General features: G+C 44.7%; 2 protein-coding genes across 3 annotated transcripts; one reads left to right on the forward strand and one right to left on the reverse strand.

Moving 5' to 3' along the window:
- Window positions 1–2883: 2883 nt before the first annotated feature.
- Window positions 2884–14227, reverse strand: lhpp (phospholysine phosphohistidine inorganic pyrophosphate phosphatase). Its single transcript, XM_058062728.2, has 7 exons — window positions 14062–14227; window positions 13793–13980; window positions 13272–13425; window positions 13132–13195; window positions 12921–13013; window positions 11848–11939; window positions 2884–3430 (listed from the first exon to the last, which is right to left on the reverse strand). The coding sequence occupies exons 1-7, from the start codon at window positions 14190–14192 to the stop codon at window positions 3337–3339; spliced, it is 816 nt and encodes a 271-aa protein (XP_057918711.2). The 5' UTR covers window positions 14193–14227; the 3' UTR covers window positions 2884–3336.
- Window positions 14228–14379: 152 nt separating this feature from the next.
- Window positions 14380–18550, forward strand: oat (ornithine aminotransferase). 2 transcript variants are annotated; one of them, XM_058062720.2, is made up of 10 exons: window positions 14380–14528; window positions 15609–15843; window positions 15951–16175; window positions 16243–16338; window positions 16439–16566; window positions 16767–16889; window positions 17033–17161; window positions 17244–17357; window positions 17603–17747; window positions 17828–18550. In XM_058062720.2, exons 2-10 carry the CDS (start codon window positions 15627–15629, stop codon window positions 17986–17988), a joined length of 1338 nt encoding a protein of 445 aa, XP_057918703.2. In that variant the 5' UTR covers window positions 14380–14528; window positions 15609–15626; the 3' UTR covers window positions 17989–18550. The 2 variants fall into 2 exon arrangements, with proteins under 2 accessions (XP_057918703.2, XP_057918705.2); XM_058062722.2 differs by having other exon boundaries at window positions 14384–14532.
- Window positions 18551–19448: the final 898 nt, after the last annotated feature.

Genomic DNA, 19448 nt, shown 5'->3' on the forward strand with positions numbered 1-19448 from the left:
ATTGTGGTAGTTTGGACCATTGTTGATGCTTTTTGGAGGTTGTAGATCATCCACAGAAAAGGGAAAGTCGTGTGTTCATGTCTCATATGAGGATTGTGTATGATGGGCCAAAAGTCCTTTAACGAGATGCGTTGTTGTAGGGTAAGGCTACAAAGCTACACAAAGCTATACATCCTGTTTAAGCAGGGTTTTGGACATTTTGGTATCAGTGCACAGAAATGGTACAGATGACAGGAAGACTTCTTTGGTGGAACCTTCTTTTGGAGGATCTGGAAAGGTGATCATTTTTGGAACAACCGAGGGGGGAGAAGTCTGGAAGTCTTCAAAAATTGAAGTCAGCTGCAAGTCTTCAAAAACGAGGGGGGAGCAGGATGGGTTTGTTTACACTGCGAGGTGACATATGACCACCTTTGGCCCCCCCACCAGATTATGTTCGTAGGTGTGACATCACTGAGTCAGGCTTTGTTTTAGTGGTAGGCTTTAGTGTACTAATGGGGGGGGGGGGGGTCACAGCCCTCCCTACCGATGTTGTCTGCATGATCAGGCTGACAGAAGATACAGTAGCTTGGGGGCAGGGGGGGCCGGGGATTCAGGTCCAACCTGCCCGATTCCGCCACCTTTGGCACAGACCGCCAGGGCGGGGGTTCACCGACGTTTCCATGTCTGCCTCTGAGGTGCAGGTGTGCAGGAGTTTTAGCTGACACGCCGTTTCCTGTCAAACAGGAAGGAGGCGTATGAAGCAGAAATGGAAGTTCAAGGCAGTGCACACAGCCTGCAGTCGTTCAAGATGGGTCAGTGCAGGCGTGTCCCAAAAGAGGAGCCTAATCCAAATACCTGGCATACTGTAACAGCTAAAAGGAGAAAACCATAAAAACCCTAAGGTGTTTTTATCCAGATTTATGGCTCTTAGCTGCTAGCTACACCTGCACAATCAAAGCAGCTCTATCAAACTAAATACTTTAGGCTAGTTTTGATTGACACCATCCAAAAGGTGTTCATTGACCAACGTTTTGCATGATGAGACAGACTTCCAGACATTGACTTCCCCTAAGGTGTCAATCATCTTAGGATGAAAATGACATCATCGGCTTGATTGTTGTGACTGACAAGACCTCTTACAAAACCTCTCAGTCTTTCTCACAAAGAAATAACAAGCAACCGGTTGGGCCTTCAAGGGTGGAAAGTCCCAGTCAGGAGTCTTGAAGTGTTGAAGTGAATGTAGTAGTAGTAGTAGTAGTAGTAGTAGTACCCTGCAGCTACTGCACTGCTGCATGTCCAGACATGTCTGCAGAAATCAGGTCATCCGTGATATCTGGGAGCTGATCTTGCTCATTCACGGCGCCGGGATCGATAGGCCGCACTAAACCAGGAATAGCTTTACTGTTTACCTATGCAGCTTCACCGTCGCTCATTTTTTATGTGGATATTCATTTTTTTATGCTTATAAGGACCCAACCTGAGCTCAGCATTTTGCACAGAAACACTTCAAGAGACCACAAAGGCTCTCTGATGCTATTAGCATGAATGTTTTATGATTTGTAACAAGATTATGTAAAACACGCTTGAGTAACTTTTCCTAACTATATTAGGAAAGCAGGAAGTGAACAAATGTAACAGTTACTGATTGTAAAAGTACCAGATGGAGGGGTAGGATTTAATAAGCTTTGCTTCTTCCTACTCCTTTTGGACATGTGGAACTGGGAACTGATTATGGGATGCATTCAATTGTAATCTGATGCATGTTCAAATGAAATGAAACCATTACCATTACTTTTATGACAAAATGCAGCCAAGGCGTTGGGGGGGTTTTGGTGTGGTGGCTGCTGGATTGGGTCTCTTGCTTGAGGCTGCTGGGTTCAGGGGTCCAAAACAAACAAACAAAAAAATAATTAAAATAAAATTAAATAAAAATTAAAACAAAAAAACCTTAAACTATATTAGGAAAGCAGGAAGTGAACAAATAAAATAAAACCATTACCATTTAAAATAACATGAACTGGGAGTTTGGGTGCAATGAGTAATTACTTCTAGTTACCTTCCCAAAAAAGTAATTAAATTAGTATTAGTTAGTCTCCTAAATGTAAGGTGATTATTGCAGCCACAGTGGTTAGCATGTTAGCCACAAAGACCTGGGTTTGAATATCGGCTTGGCATCTATGTGTGCGTGGGCATACCCTGAGGAAACCTACTTAAGATGAACCTGCCAGCATATTTCCAACACATATCTACGAGCTTCGGGGGGGAAAGTCAGAATCCCGACTTTAATAGCGGCATAGCGTGTCCAAAAGGCCATAAAATCCTGGCACCAACACAGGAGTCCAACAAGGTCTGAGGTGTTGTAAATCTGTACCAGCTGCTAGCACTTTGCCTTCTACGTTCATGTTTATTCCCCCCCCCCCCCAATCAAAATGAGGAGCGGCACTCCCAGTTTTATAATCCTTCATGGCATTTCATTACCTTTTAATTGGCCAATAACAGTCGAGCTTGTGTCGGCTCATGGAGACGTGAACCGCACAGACCTCAATTAATCGCTCGGCAATGGACTTTTGTTCTGGCTCCGTCTATTTGGGTACGCTGGACCCTCCGGGGCAGCAGGAACCAGAGACAATCATTTGTTTTATGCCCCACTTGGAATGGTCCAGCTGGCACGCCGAAGCCCGATAGCAGCCCCCCCCCCCTTAACCTCGTTGTGGACGCTGGAGCAAATGTTAATGGTGTAACAATCAGGCCTCCAGGAGAAGCTCGCTATGACACCAGTGACGGTTTCAAGTTTGGTTTAAGGACCAAAGAAGGTCCATTGGTCATGCTTGGCCTCACTTTTTCCATCTCTCAGGCCAGCTCCTTTCCCGTGCAAGGCGGGAACTAATGAATTCTGGATAAAGTTCCCAAGACTTACACATGTGGCAAAAATTCTTCATTGATTTGTGACAATCCAAAGTATGGACAAAAGACGCGCCAATCAGGGGTTCCCCTCTGAAGATGCTACAGATGTCAAACGATGCTCCCTGTTCACATCACTTTTGAAGTTAGATCTTTTAATGCCATCAGCTTCGCTACACATCTTAAAAGCTCTTCCTGGTGTTGGTGTTCCAATATTTTGTCCATAGGCTATTTTGTCATGTCTTTACCCAAGCACTTTCTCTAGGAAACACGTTGATGGGCTTTTTGACCGCACGCCAGAGCATCGCCCTGTCAGTTGGCAGCTACTCTACTCTCAGGTGATCGTGCTGTGACACATTTCAGGTGTTCTAGACTATGGCCTTCAACTGTAGAAGGAGGTCTTTAGTGTCACTTCAGGAACGACGACGATGCAACCTTTTCACGACCTTGTTGACCTTAGCATCTCTGACTGAGGATCATGTCCACCGCCTGGGCCAGGTCGTCCACCGTTCCATCCGCCGCCACTGTCGGGTGCTTCTCGTCGCTGGGCCTGTGTGGGGGGGGGGGCATATGATGACGGATCACTTAGAACAAGGGTGTCAAATTCAATCTCATGGGGGGCCAAAAGTTAAAGTCTAGACTTTAAACTGGACATTACCACTTGATTGTTGATTGACAACCTCTTCGTCAAACGCTACACAAACACAATCTGCCAGATGTGTAACCCGGAAGAGTTTTCAGCCGTGCAATGGGCGGATTCCACATTTCCCAGCATGCTTTGCTGTAGTTAACCTCACCCCAGCGGAAGAGCAGGCAGCTAAATAGGCCTGAGTGTTCCCGAGAGATCATAAGAGCCGGCTTATGATCACCAAAGTATGTATGCCGTGGAAGAAAGAACATCCAAAGGCTGTCAAATGAATTTGTGTAGGTGTCAGCGTACCAGCCTGCGGGACGTTTGGGGCCTCTTATCAGCAGAAGCAGCAGCAGTCCTGCCCCAGTTGGAAAAAAAATAGAAGCAAAGGAAGGATTTTCCCACTCTGGAAAGACGATTGGCAAGTTGAAATCAAACAGTCAAATCTAAACACAAGAAAAGCTTGAAAAGTTGTTGTTTTACGGGTGATTATCAAGCATTCTCGGGAATTCATGGCAATGTTGCAGCATTCCTGGAAATTGCAGACAAGGAATCGGAATGTTGCTCCGAGCTAAAGTTCCTACTTGTGATCTAATAAACAACAAACGGCTGACAACACTATAAAAGTCATGTGATACGTAGCTATAGTATGACAAAAAAACAACAATTACTACAGCGAGCCAAGTCAATATTTCACCCCTTGCTGATTTTGCAGGTTGGCCCACTAAAAGGAGTACCACAGGGTATCGTTTTAATGATGGGTTCGTTTTGACTGTCAGAGACGATACCACAAAAAAGTGGATGACGACGTTGTATGCATTTTGGTTGTGGTCCCGAGCTACGGTACTTCAAAGTACAACATTTGGGGATCTGTAGGTGGTGAGTACAGCCTCGGTGCGGATTTGGGAGCATGCAGACACGGTGTCGCACTTCTAGGGAAGGAGGAACTTTGGTTGCGTGCAGGCAAGCGGTCGCTTGTGGATCGTACCGGATCGTAAGTAAGTAAACTTTATTTATACGGCACTTTTGTCAGAGTTGGTTTCCAACTCACACAGTTTTTCTCATTGCAGGAAAGACTACAGGAAAGACTTTGTGGCGTAAGTGGATCGTTTTTTTCATTTTTTATGGGCCTGTGAATGGCACATTGTAGCAAAAGTAACTAAAAAAAAAGAGAGTTGATACTAAAAACTAAAGTTTGACAGATCACTTACACACATACACGGTACATATATAAAATAGAAAAAATTATTACGTTTGATTCATGTTCATGGTAAAGGTTAAATAACTGTTAATAGTTATCCTCCCTATCCGTGTGGAAGTGGTAAGTTTTTGGCTATTTAAGTTGAAAGGAAATAACTCGAAGGCTACCGTTTAGGTGGCTAGCGCTCCAGTTTGCGAGTTAGCATGTGTCTCAAGACCCTGCAGTTGCGCAATATGTTGTAAATAAAAAGAGTATAAATGTGACTATAGTCGTGTTTTGTCATGTCTACAGGGCTCTAATAATGCTTTGTTCATTTTAATCTGAAAAAAATCATTTGTCGGGCTCGCTGCCAAAGCGAAGGCTGGCGATACGGGTATGGAATCAGCTGGTAGGGGAAATGTGATCCCTTTAGACCGGACCCGCATGCAGGCCTCCCTGCCCTGGAAAGACAAGAGATGCCTCCTTCATTCATCTGCATGACTGCACCCCAGACTGCAGCTCATTTAAGAATAGGGGCCTATAGACCCCCCCCACCCCCCCCACCGACCCCCTCCTCCGTCTTGGCCGGCCTCGCTACAAGCCGGAGCTCCTGATGGGCCCTGGCTTTGTCCCTCCATGTGCACGCCGCCATTAATCCTGCGCTCTGAGATCTTGCAGAGAAGCTTTGGCAAATGCGGGGAGAAAGCGGAGGCCGGCGGAGGCTGATGGAGGCCGATGGAGGCCGGCGGAGGCCATTCAGAGAGAAGGTGTTGAATAGTGAATGCGGGGCAAAGTGCTGCCATGTGTTAGCGCACGTCTCTCAGCCTAGCGGCGTTTAGGTTACGTGAGCTGAGCCGCTAATGGGCCCTGTGTTGTCTCCTGTGTGGGCTCAAGCGCACGGCCAGTACCTCGTAAATGCCACTACACCCCCTCACATTATGGCTTCTCAGGGGACAATACTAGAGAAAGTCAGCTCAAATATACTTTAGAGTAGTCAGTGTGCAGCTCGGATAGCGGTGTAGGTTACTAGCCACTGAAAACGAGACACATTCGTTGTTATCGAATAGCTTTGGTGCTTAGCCCCACGCCATCATGTGTACACTGATGTGTACTCTGGGCGAGACTGGGACGCATCAGGTTTTCAAAACATAACAAAAAACGCATTTATTAAAAACAGAAAAATGAATAAACTTTGCTTTGGTTCTGATTTTCTACAAGAAAAGCTCAGATAAAACATTCCACTGTTCTCAAATATCTTACTTTTTATTTTTCTACACAAAATAAGATGAAAAATAAACAAATCAAGAATAAAGAAAATCAATCAGTAATAAATAAATAAATATAATAATAATAAAACGGCATATAATAAAAACTTAAGAAAGCACATATAGTTGGTGGGTAGACAAATGATTTTTTTCAGATTAAAATGAACAAAGCATTATTAGAGCCCTGTAGACATGACAAAACACGACTATAGTCACATTTATACTCTTTTTATTGACAACATATTGCGCAACTGCAGGGTCTTGAGACACATGCTAACTCGCAAACTGGAGCGCTAGCCACCTAAACGGTAGCCTTCGAGTTATTTCCTTTCAACTTAAATAGCCAAAAGCTTACCACTTCCACACGGATAGGGAGGATAACTATTAACAGTTATTTAACCTTTAACATGAACATGAATCAAACGTAATAATTTTTTCTGGGTACATGATACCATACAGCATCCATATCAAACATTAAACTTTCATATCAAGGCGGGGGCCGCAAACTAGTCCGCGGGCCGCGTGTTTGAGACCCCTGGTATACACCATGATGTGTACAGTGACGTATACACCGTATCTTACTGCTCCCTTCCAGTGGACAGGTAATGTATACTGCTATCAAAGCTGTACACTGATGACTCCAAAGTATACGCCAGTAGATATTCTGTAGTATCTCCAAAAGTAAACTCCAAAGCTCCCTCCAAATCTCCCAGAACTGCCACCTTTTGTATTTTTTTTTTTTTGTTGTTGCGCCCGTGGCCATGAATAATGAAGGACAGCGCGACTCGATGTGAGCATGCAAAATTCAGCACAAAGCGGCTTGTGTTACACTATGAGGTAATGTGGCCTTCAGGACTACACAATACGAGCGCACACATGACGAGATGGTACCCGGGTGACACCGCGGTCCTTTCACACGACCCGGCCAGGTTGGCCAAGCATGTCCGAGCATCGAACCGACGGCTAAAGTGGCTAAATGGTCGCATGTATGAAGTATTTGGGTGAAGCTTGCGCCATTAGTAATGCAGTACCTACAGTAAAGTATCACTATGAAGGAATGTTGGACTTTGGAATGTTTGGGATGGCCGCTTATATAAAACGCCAGCAATGGTTAAGACATGACGCTACGTGAGACCAATGTGTCTTCTGTGAGGGATAGTGTGACACTTGGCTCTGTTCAACATGACTGACAATGCAAACTGAAAGCAGATACAAATGACTCACACACTCGGGGTGGGGGGGGGGGGTTAATATTACTGTACGTGCCAGTGGTGTTTTAACCAGAGAGTTGCTGTGATGTGCGGAAAGCAATGCTATCCCTTTGTGTCGCTGCCAGGACTGGCAGGACCACAACTAAATACGCTTGAATCCCATTTATACCGCCAACGTAACCTTTCGCTTTTGCTTATCGGGTAAGCAAACGCAGATAAGGCTCCCCAAGAACACATAAAACCCGCAATGACCTTATTTTATACTTTAAAAGGTTTTGTTTTAGGAACCTGCTCTCTGTTTGGTTATGTTTTCATTTATGGATAGCTTATTCCGTAATATAAAAGGAGTAAAAATTGACAAACATTACATTGTAGTAAATATATACAGGTTACATGATAAGAATACATTCGTAATAATAAATTGGAAGAACAATTGTCAAAACTGACAAAAAAAGAGTTTTTTAAATAAAGTTTTAACACCTAATACTTCTCCGAGTGGGCATCTGCTCACTCACAGTTCCCGCCCTCCCACTACCACTATCTGTAAAGCAGGCATCCCTCATGGCTCAATCCTAAGCCCCCATAGCTTGTCCTTAGCGGTAGTCTCATGGTGGCTAAATAAGGTTTCTATCGGTGTGCTTGTGCCTCAGATGTAAACACTTGACTTCCTGTACATTTCCCTTGTGTGTCTATTTTCCCGTGTATGAGGGTGTCATGGGTGTCATGGGTGTCATTGGCGAGTCTCACAGTTCTGGTCCATACAAACTCACTTCGCTAGAAGGGGAAAAAAACCAACAGTGCAGAGGCCCAAGTTCCCCCCACAAAGCGTCCTGTCTAATGGTAATTGCAAAGGGGGGGGGGGGGGGGGGTGCATCCCTATTGAAACAAGCCAAAGGCCTGTCGAAGGGTTGAAGGGGTCCACCATCTGTGGTGCTTTAGCTTGTCCTCGTCTTTCTCTGTTGCCGTCTCATCGGTGGAAAAGCGGACAAAATCCCAACCACGGAAAAAACCCGACTCTTAATGATGAAGATCTCATTGACTTGTAACACACGGCAGGTTTTAGATGAGGGGGGGGGCCACGGGAAGCTGGCGCTGCAGGGTGGTCAAGGGGACACAGTTGGGTCTCGCTTAGCTATTAAAAGTAAAACTGCAGTATAATCCCCTGGTGAATATATCAATAAATAAATACTCGCTGCTGGTGATATTTTGTAGAACTAGGGTCTCCAATCCGTGGCCCTCAAGCTTGAGTCCAACAGAAGATGTCTTCCAAAGGTGAAGTCAACACAAAACGCTGTAAATCTTTCTCCAAAACAAGTGCCGCAAGGCATGCCGGGGAGCCAAAAGCACCCCAGCAATGCTTCGATATATTCTATTTTTTAGGTTGTATATTTTCTCTGTAATACTAGAAAGTCCTTTTTTGTGGAATAGCTGAAGTTGAGTTTAGGACTTGTTCAGGACTACGTATGACTCCATGTGAGAGCTACGGTCAGGCCAATACTTTTACAATGTTTTCAGCATTCCAACGGACAATGGATTGGCCGATATGCTGCGGTTGGTCTTTTTTTTTTTTTTTTTTTGAGAGGAAGCAGGAAGGCCTCGCAGCGAGTAACCAGTAATTTCAGTGGAATATTCTACCTAAAGCATATTCATGGGGAAAAAAAGGAAAAAGCATGTAAGGTCCGAGTGCCAGCTGGATGAGGACATCATTCCCAGAATTGATTGTGTTTACATTCCGCCCGGAGCTGCCAATTCCAGTGTAAACGTATTATTCCAAGAGTTAATTGGTGTCATTGAATGACGTCACGGTCGGTTCAGCTACTGAGGGCCTCTTATGCAACACATCGGATGCATCAATTGTATCCGTGACGGGAGCGCTCGGATCTTTTTAAGGACAAACCACGACAACACCAGTCAAAGATCCGCCATACGACAAGAACAATCTGGTGTTTTTCCCAACAAAATGGTAGTCAATCTCTGATCCAAGACAAGAGCGCTTGGCTGTTTTAAGGGATGTAATGTCATCAAAGATCCTCTATAACAGGAGGGATCTCCGAAACAAGGCAGCCTTGTGTCTACGTTTTGTTATCTTGAAATAACAGTATTGGTTCTGAACGTGTCCACTTCCTGTCGAGTCCCCGTGTGACGGCCGCTGCCACTCGCAGGGAGCGGTTCCATGGGTGGAAGTGATATCTCGCAGGGCCTGTTTGGGGAAAACCCTGGCTGGCCTCGGCTCACATGTGCAGTCAAGCGGCGGCCATCGGGCGTGATTTACACTGTAAACCGTGGCCGCTGCCGCGTGGAAATGTTTGTTGTGTGCGCTCAACTGCCAAGAGTCCTACGGGAATCCGTGATGACTTTCCTAGCCGTCCGTGCAGCCCCTTTCGGGAAAACAAAAAGTGTTTCCGAAACCTTTTAAAAAGATGTTTGGCGCACAGGACTCTAATCTAAGCACAATCCAAGCCAGTGCAAGAGTTGTGTTGTTGTTGCTACCAATTCCTATTTTTCTAAATATTCCAACATTTTCCAGAGTCAAGTTCAAACTACTAAACTATTCTTCCTTCCATTCACCGTTTTAGAATATTTACCCAGCATTTCAGTTTTTTTAGCATTCATTCTGACATTGAAGTCATTGATTGTAAAACATTGAGATATCTATATTACTAGCATGTCTTTGATAGCATTTTGACTACAACCTATAGGGGGCGCCATGAATGTCATTTCCAGTCATGTGACATAACGACTAAGTCATGTGCTGTAGTGTTGGACCACGGCACATTGTAGAAATATTAAACACAAACATGGGGGAAAAAACAAAGTTCAGATTGTGTAGGTGTGCCTAATATAGTGACCTATGAGTGTATTTGGAATGAAAGTGTTTTCTGGGGGAGGGGGGGGCTGGTGTATAAAGTATATCCATGTCAATTTATTGGGCACCGCTGCAAAGCTCCTAAGTAACGAGGGTCCTGCTCATATTGAATGCATTTGAGGCGCTGCATTTAAGGACCCTCTGGAGGCTGTAATTTCTGGTGCTGCTCAAATCTGCTTGTTTAATTTCCAGGCCGTGTTTGTCGAATCTGGTCTACATTAAGAGCACTCCTCAAGAAACACTCTGTTGAGGACTTAGGACCGTGCCGAGGTTATCTTCAACGGTTTCTCATTGCCATTCGCAGTCATGCTAGTTATTTAAAAAAAAAAAAAAAAAAAGTAGTCCGTGGAATAAGAGCATGTGCATCACATGGAAAAGGTTGGGCGAGCATGTCGAGTACATGTGAAACTGATTAGGCCTCCATTAAGCACCATAATGACACACTGTCAAGCACAATGAAGTGAATCCAAATAACACGTATCCCAAACACATCGTACAGGTCAAACCAGATAATCCCGTCAGAAAAAGCTTGAAGAGGTTGGTCTCATTAAAAGTATGGAAATGGGCCCCCCCTCCCCCGGGAAGGGAAGGAAGATTTGAATGATGTATGGAGTGCTGCGTACTAGATCATAGATTATCTCTGTAGCCTTTTAATCCACACTACGATAAGACCCCACCGTGATTTGTGTCTTTTTTTGCCCTCCCGTCTATTTGCTGTATTTGGTCTATTTGAAGCATCCCCCTTTCTCCCAGCCTGATGGGAACTGGAGGTCTGCACAGCATCTGGTTGACTTGGAAACAGCTGTGTTTTCCCACATCTGACTGGGAGTTTATAGCTGCTCCCAAGCACCACGGGCTCGACGGGCCCCGTTTGACCAAACAAAGCTTCCAGCTCACGTCGCTCGCTGGGAACAGACACGTCCTTGTACTTGTCGCCTGCATCACCTCCACGCGTGTCCCACAGGACAGATGGAATGCTTAGGACAGTCCCGTATTTGCTGCTTTTTTGGCCCTGAGATGTTTAGATGTTTCTCTCCTCATGTTCATACAATCAGCATCACCTCTCCATCTCCATCTCATTCAGGTCACTTTTGGTTCTTGTTATTTCCCAATTGGTGACTCTGTCGTTCTCCTGGGAGACTTCAGCGCCCACGTGGGCAATGACACTGTGACCTTGGAGGAACGGCCTCCCCAGTCTGACCCTGTGTGGTGGGATTTTATTGGATTTCTGTGTGAACCCCAGTTTGCCCATAACTAGCATCACTTTGTAGTTGTAGAAGTAAAATGTACTTCTGTAATACACATACTGTATACTCTTCTAACAGCGGGATTACACATGAATGATGCTCTCCAGGATTAATGTGGTCACGTGACCCAGATTGCTTTACCAATCCAGGGTGGGCGTGGGAGGTCATTGGGACTAATCTCTGGATTGGGGGCCCAAACAAATGGCAGCTAGGCTTCGTGTGTCCACCATCTGTATTGTTAGCATAATTCTCCATTTTGGTCTCATTTCTTTTTCTTCAATAATCAACTGGTCTGGATTGAAAGCAGCACAGCGAGGGCGATGCTGCTACAATAAAATCTGGAATCTTTGAAAAAAAAGTTATGGTTTTGATCTCAAGAGGAGCATGAGCTTTTTTATTGTGAAGCCATCACCAAAAACCACAAAGCTGGACTGATGGCGCCCTCTACTGCCATGAAATGAAAGGATTATTTGCCAACTCTGGAGAAATATTATTATTATTTTATCTCGTTAAATATAAGGAGTGTTTGTTTTCACAGTAACACCGCAGTGTGTGTATTTCGCTGACCTGTATTTGCCCGTTCGAACTTGCACGCCTTTCATTCCGCATTGCTGGGCACCGCCGACGTCATTCACCAGATCGTCGCCGATCATCATCACCTGCAGTTAACAGATGACGGGACAATGTACCTGCAGCAACTATGCTCACAGAAATATTGCACAGTCCATTCCTACTTTGATCAAACATGATCTTCTACATCCATAAAGCTCCTCTTTGGTCTTCCTCCACGCCTCCTACCTGGCAGCATCCTTCTACCAATATATTGACTATCTCTCCTCTGGACATGTCCCAACCATCTCAGTCTGGCCTAAAGGACTTTATCTCCAAGGCCTCTAACATGTAATGTCCCTCTGATGTACTCCTTCCTGATCCTATCCATCCTGGTCACTCCCAATGTGAACCTCAGCATCCTTGTCTCTGCTACCTCCAGTTCTGCTTCCTGTCTTTTCCTCAGTGGTACTGTCTCTAGACCTAACAAATATTTGATTGAATATATTCCGCTTTAATTTTGGTTATTTTTAACTAAATGCATTTATTTAATATCAAAAATTGTGTTTATTATAAGTTAATTCTTATAAAAGTACAATACTTACAATATCTACAGATCTTACTTGCCACAAGCCAATAAACAAACAGCGCACCCTGCTGTATATTACAGGGGAATTTTTTCCTGATTTTTTTGAGACCCCCTGGAGGCCACAGCGCTCTGAGCGTCTTCCTATATTGCCACAAAACTGTTTCTTACAATTCTAATTCAACAAATTCATTGCTGTATAATATAACCAATAAATGCAGAAAAATATAGTTCAGATGGTCTTTGAGGGCATCTTTATGGGTTTTGCCATTGTTTTTTTGTTGAGCAAGCAGGAAGTGTAGATCTGAAGTAGTCAGCAGATATCTTAGTAAAAGCCATGCGTATCTGGAAATGACCCCATCTATCTTATGAGTGTGAAGGTCATCCGCCCTGACCTGAAATAGCCTACAGATATAGAGAGGTACCGCCATATAGCGGCACATCGAGATAACGCGTATACACGAGTCCCAACTGCTTTAGTTTTGATGTGTCTCCTCCTCCTGACCTCATGTGACTGCAGCACCATGTCGTTGAGAACACTTTGAAAGAACGAGGTCGCCGGCTTCCCAATGACTTCAGCCTCCACATCAGTGGCGTACTGGAGCACATCAAGGTTTACGTGTCATCAAATTGACATTATATTCATGCTTGTAGATGCTCCAATTAAGTCCTCTAATTGATGCTTAATTACAGCATTTATGGGAAATACAACTGACCTCCAGAGCCTTCATGTAAACCCCAACATCCAGACTCAAACCATCCATCTCCTTGTAGTATTTCCTGTGAAGACGCGAGAAAAGACAATTTAGGGAAATGTTGACAAAACTAACTTCATTTATGATAGTATCCTTGGTACCCTCTGCCAAGAGAAAACAGCACTGGCTTCTCCAGGCCGATCAGAACCCTGAAGGCCTCATTCAGGTTCTGGTAGGAGAAATTGTCAGCCGCGTCACCGATTACTACGCAGTTGGGGTCGCTCTTGTCAACACTGGCAAACTCTGGGAGGAGCGCTGTGGAAGAGTAAAGGCATGAATAAATTGGTGCGAGCAGTAAAACGGGATTAGGCCGGGATCATATTGAATCCTTTGCGGCTCTGGTCTTGATTCAGTCCCGCTTGCCACAAAGTGGCAAAACTCCCGGATTCAGTGTGAACATATAAACAAATATGCCCCCTAGTGGTTTTGAACTGCATGAGCGATGACGTCAGCTCAAACAATTGGATGCTTAATAATTGCTATGCTCTTCCGGTGATTTCAAGATTTAACACTTAACAATTTAACGAGATGCTTGGCATTCTCGTCATTCACATTGCAATAAATATGTATACAGTATGAGGTATAATATAAACAGGAGTCGATATGACTAGCCCAGCAGTACCGTCATGAACCAGCAGGTGGGGCCGCAGCCCTCTTTGCTTCAACACTGCCACGGCCGCCGGTGCAGGAGAAAAGACCTCCTCCACGGAAATGTCAAATCCCAATCTTTGCAGTTTGGCAACAAACTTATCTCTTGATGCCTGAGTTTCATTGGTGCAGAACCGCAGCTTCAGGTCAGAAGCTTTGAGCCTTCACAAACAAAAACATAGCTCGTGAATGACGGCGTGTGTGTGCAATAAAATATGTGATTTAGTGCCGTTAGACACTCACTTTCTCACGGCTTCGATGGAGCCGGGAATAGCAACCCCGTCGCCCTCCCCGCTGTCATACAAAACTCCACACATGTCAAGAATGACACCTTTTAAACTCCTCGCACAGCTCGACCAGCCTGTGTCCGCCATGATGAGACGTCTCAATGCGCATGCGCTCAGAGGCTCCTTTCAGCTCCCTGTCAATCATTGCCGCTATCTTTCGCCAGTGTTTAAACATTTTAAAACAACAACACGTGTTTAATAATTTTGTTTAGTAAGATGTTTATTTGTTAAACATTTGATGTGTTTTTAATTCGATTTTGACTTTGATCTCGCAATCAAATCGAAGGTTGCAACATGGGGGCGTGTCCTAAAACGTCACACCTACTAGATATTTTTGTTAGACGCAATCCCACATCCATTTGGACCCACTCGGAACCTTCAGTGGTCGAACAAACTTCTTCCCCCGACACTTGACAACTCGCAGTGGGTATTCAACCTCTTATTTGGCACTTGTTTATTTGCCTTCTTGCCATCCTACGAAGCTAAACCTACTGACAGCTAAATGCTAAGCTTGACAGTTTAATAAGTGCGTTAGCTAGCTAACATAATAGCATGTTATGCTAGTCCTAATGTTAGCTTTGATAGTTCACATTACATTTATCGGGTCTTTATTTAGCTTTGACTTGGCGGTGTATGTGAGTGTGGTGGAGGCAGCTCCCTAGCAGCCTATCATCTTCCAGGGCAGGTTGAATGCTGGCCAAAAATGTCTTAACTGCGTTAACACTTGCTGCTTTGTTTGCTTTGCGTGCGCGCGTTTGTGTACGCAACATCATACTGGTGGGAAATTAGTACTCCCTTTTAAAGTTACCCGACATGACTGTGCTCCATCCCTTTTATGGTGTGTATATATAGCAACGTCACAATGTTTTGAAACGAGTAAAACTAAGTTAATCTCGAACCGCGAACAACCGTTCTATAAAATATCTAATGACTCAGTCGACAGTGTAACCATTTACATGTTGTTGATAGTCAAAAGTCCAGGGAAGAAAGTCAAGTGGCATAGTTTTTCATGTACAGTACAACCCGAAAAGCATTCAGTGCTTACGTTTACTATTTTCATGGCTAAATTTTGGGTTTTGTAACATTGCTAGTGTATAACATGCATGCTATATTGTACTGTACTATTGTACTGTATGCTACATTCTAGTTTAGCTGAGCTCACGTCCTGTCAAATTTAAATCCTCTTTTGTGTTCTGTGTGAAAGAAAGGCATTGTTCAGCAGACCTGTGTGACCGCTGCCTTTCTCAAAGCCAGGAATAACTTTCTTGACATTGTAACTGCTGTGAGTGTTGACGTCCTGTTTTTAATGACGCCCCACTGAGGGTTTGGTTTGCAAGATGACTGACAGGAGATCCAGGAACAGGATCATTGGGTTAGCTGAGACAGAACAATACCTAGCGTCCAGAGCTGCAGATAATTACAGAAAACAGGCGTTGAAAGGCTTTGAGTGGACAGTATGAACCCTTTGACTCATGATGACTGACTGTGTTTTTGTCTCCTCAGACTCCATACGACGCCAGGATGAAATCAGTGGTTCTCCAGCTGGGTCGCAACCTGCGAAGGCCCGTTCCGCTGCTCCGCAGCAGCGTCCACTTGGGGGGTCAATGTCCCGCTTCAACCGCGGCCACCATGAAGAAGTTTGAACAGCCGATCACTTCTGAGGAGATCTACGCCCGCGAGGACAAGTACGGGGCACATAACTACCATCCCCTGCCTGTCGCCCTGGAGAAGGGGGAAGGTGAGGTCACTTAAACAGGCTGTCTATCCTGTCTAGCCAATCTTGCGAGATCTTGTGACAGATCACGTGATACCTATGGCCGTACAACGTACCTGCTTTTCTTTTAGGCGTCTTTGTATGGGACGTGGAAGGCAGACGCTACTTTGATTTCCTGAGCGCTTACAGTGCCGTCAATCAGGGCCACTGCCACCCTAAGATCGTCGCTGCCCTCAACGCGCAGGCCTCCAAGCTCACCCTGACCTCCAGAGCCTTCTACAACAACATCCTCGGGGTCTATGAGGAGTACATCACCAACATGTTTGGTTACGACAAGGTCCTACCCATGAACACGGGTAAAAAATGGGCCCACATCCCTTTTACATGGAACATCTTTGCCATGCTCACGTGGATGTCTTGTAGGCGTCGAAGGTGGCGAGACGGCCTGCAAGCTGGCTCGGAAGTGGGCCTACAACGTGAAGGGCATCCCCAAAAACAAAGCCAAGATCGTCTTTGCCCGTAATGAGCTGCTTTATCACGGATTGGCTTTTTCTTTTTTTTTTGACAGTAGAATGCTCATTATTTTATTTCGGTTGGGGGGGGGTGTTTTTTGGACCAGATGGGAACTTCTGGGGCCGCACCCTTGCAGCCATCTCCAGCTCCAATGACCCCAGCAGCTACGAAGGCTTTGGTCCCTACATGCCAGGCTTTGAGCTGGTCCCGTTCAACGACACTCCAGCCCTGGAGGTACAGTACTTTGTTTCTAGAGCGTGTCCCTGAACGTTACACTGTTAAATAAGTCAAATATCACTGTTGCTCAAAATCGACTTTTTACTTTAGGCCAGATCCAATGCTGGTTTCACAATAGTGTATCCCCTCAGACCTGCAGACTACAAATACACAAAGCATACCTTGTCATTGACGGTGTTAAATTTATTTTGGTGCAGGAAGCCCTCAAGGACCCGCATGTCGCAGCCTTCATGGTGGAGCCCATCCAGGGCGAGGCTGGGGTGGTGGTGCCGGATGACGGCTACCTGACCAAAGTCAGGGAGCTGTGTACGCGACACAATGTGAGTATTTCTTCGTGGCTTGCAATGATGCGTGTTAATTGTGCTCAAAATGTGAAAATAATTAATGACAAATTAGTTACCACTGTTAAGGCACTATTTGACAGCCATAGTGTATTTACTATATTTACATGTGTGTCATCCAGGTGCTGTGGATCGCCGACGAGGTCCAGACAGGCCTGGCCCGCTGTGGGCGGCGTTTGGCTGTGGACCACGAGGAAGTGCGTCCAGATCTGGTCATCTTGGGAAAAGCTCTTTCGGGAGGAGTTTACCCTGTAAGATAACTGTCGATTAAAAAAAACACAAAAAACAACAAAACATTGACTAGTGATTGTGTAACATTTGAATGCGTGTCAGGTGTCTGCTGTTCTGTGCGACGACGAGGTCATGCTGACTATCAAACCCGGAGAGCACGGGTCCACGTACGGCGGTAACCCCATTGCCTGTCGGGTAGCCATGGCCGCACTCCAGGTTGGTCTTGACACCCACACAAATCCCAAATCGGAATGCGCCCCCTTGCACAAAATTGGGCCCCACGCACATGGCGTGTATTGTGTGTTTGGAAGGGAGGCACCGATAGCAGCTATGACACAACATGTACTTCCTGTTGTGATTATCCCTGCGGCCCTGAATGACTCGGGCCCCTCTGCTGGTTGACATCCGTCATACCTGCACCGTTACTCGCAGTACAGTCCTTAAACCGCTTCTGTTGGCAGGTGATGGAGGAGGAGAAGCTGGCGGAGAACGCTGAGAGAATGGGACAGTTGCTGCGCGCCGAGCTGCGGAAGCTTCCATCAGACATCGTGACCACGGTGCGAGGCAAAGGCCTGCTCAACGCCATCGTCATCAAGGAGACCAAAGGTGTGTCTGGTTTTTTCACATCGCCAGTGTGTGTTTTCCGACCAGGCCGAGGTGCTTACATCACTTCCCTCCCTGCTCAGACATCGATGCGTGGAAGGTGTGCCTTCTTCTCCGCGACAACGGACTGCTTGCGAAGCCGACCCACGGCGACATCATCCGTCTGGCCCCGCCCCTCACCATCAACGAGCACCAGCTGAGGGAGTGTGTGGACATCATCCACAGGACCATCACGTCACTCTAAAGTATCAAACGGTTCCACTCAGCCACACAGCATCAGATTGACATTGTAGTCTGCTTATTTTGTCCTAAATTACCAAATCGTATTTAAAAATGACACAATATGCACGGATGCCACTTTAGTTCACATAAGCATCATTACTGAATGTAAGGCAGTGCAGGTAGTTATTTTAAATTCATTTTCAACCGCTTTTACCAATGAAGCAACTACCATTGAAATGTTTTTATCTAATATACCAACATAGGCATATACCCATTCATCAAAAAGTGCTTAAGAAGCTTCAAGAGCCTACCTTTTTATGGTTATCACAACTATATTGGCTCGTATGTTTACTAGTATTGGTACTTGGAACCCGTGAATGTATCAGTTAAGTGACGCTACGAATATTTGGAATATTATACAGTACGGGTCAAAATTGTTACACTTGCTCATGCTATTGAATGAGAAACTATGTCCAAATATTTGACTTGGTGTTGTAGCTGTTGTCTTTTTTAAAAGCTAGGGTTTGTTACACAAACGCAAAAAGAAAACAATCAGAATTTCTTCCAATAAATTATTGCAGTCATTCCCTGTGTGAACTGAATAATGCTAACATACTACTGATGATAAGATGTTATGAACAGCTTTAGGGCACCTAACAGCCAACAATAATAGTGTGTATTTTTAAGATGAAGGCTCTGAACAATGTTTATTAGCAATAGTAGTATTATTTTAGGGTTGTAGTATGTACTGCATCATACTGAGAAGTGTTCTAACATTGGGTGATACGATCAGCTGGTTTGTCTGCAATGAATGAAGATTACCACTAGGTGTAGCTGTAGACCTAAAGAGGGGGAAAGAGTTAATATTCGTGCACTAAAAACTAATTGTAATACAAGAATGGCAGTATTTCTTATGAAATGTTACTTTACGAATTTATTCTATTACCATTTTTTTCTTGTAATCTTCAGAATAAACATTGAGAACATTATTAATTTTTAACACTATTATTACACATTATTAGACTTTTTTTATTAGTATTGACGACTTTATACAACGTTGTGGCTAAGCTAGTCACAATAATGGATATATCGATTTATGGAACGATACAAAAAACATGATCCCTCAATAAATTGACAGTGTCTCTCTGTTACATCGAGTGGATGATAAGAAGGTTCACTCTGCATGTATCTGTATGCTTTGGCTCTATATGAAATGAACACAGGAGAGAGTGAACATCCTCTCTGCTATTAAGCATCTTTGTGCCAGGAACGGGGCTACACGAGTGTTAGCAGTTAGCAAGCAGACGCGAATATGAATGAATGCAAAAAGACGAAAATTTGTAAGCCGAATGCCACAGTTTCAGTGTGGTTGTGCAGCGCAGCCTTCCTTCGGACAGTCAACACTAAATATTAAATGAAATAGCGCAAAATTGCACCAGGTGTATGCAGTTTCTAGCATTGCCAGTGGTCACGCAATTAGTT

The sequence above is a fragment of the Doryrhamphus excisus genome, unplaced genomic scaffold (assembly GCF_037039965.1).
Source record: "Doryrhamphus excisus strain RoL-2023G ecotype Guam unplaced genomic scaffold, RoL_Dexc_Guam_v1.1 HiC_scaffold_24, whole genome shotgun sequence".
In the NCBI taxonomy this organism is placed as follows: domain Eukaryota; kingdom Metazoa; phylum Chordata; class Actinopteri; order Syngnathiformes; family Syngnathidae; genus Doryrhamphus; species Doryrhamphus excisus.

What these genes read in the sequence shown, in the direction of transcription:
- lhpp (XM_058062728.2), bottom strand. Translation starts at nt 14,192, where the DNA reads ATGGCGGACACAGGCTGGTCGAGCTGTGCGAGGAGTTTAAAAGGTGTC. An exon ending in CCACCTGCTGGTTCATGACG is followed by an intron (nt 13,426 to 13,792) that starts GTACTGCTGGGC and finishes ACTCTTCCACAG; the next exon opens with CGCTCCTCCCAGAGTTTGCC. An exon ending in TGGTGCTGCAGTCACATGAG is followed by an intron (nt 11,940 to 12,920) that starts GTCAGGAGGAGG and finishes TGTTAACTGCAG; the next exon opens with GTGATGATGATCGGCGACGA.
- oat (XM_058062720.2), top strand. Translation starts at nt 15,627, where the DNA reads ATGAAATCAGTGGTTCTCCAGCTGGGTCGCAACCTGCGAAGGCCCGTT. An exon ending in GGTCCTACCCATGAACACGG is followed by an intron (nt 16,176 to 16,242) that starts GTAAAAAATGGG and finishes GATGTCTTGTAG; the next exon opens with GCGTCGAAGGTGGCGAGACG. An exon ending in TTTCGGGAGGAGTTTACCCT is followed by an intron (nt 17,162 to 17,243) that starts GTAAGATAACTG and finishes AATGCGTGTCAG; the next exon opens with GTGTCTGCTGTTCTGTGCGA.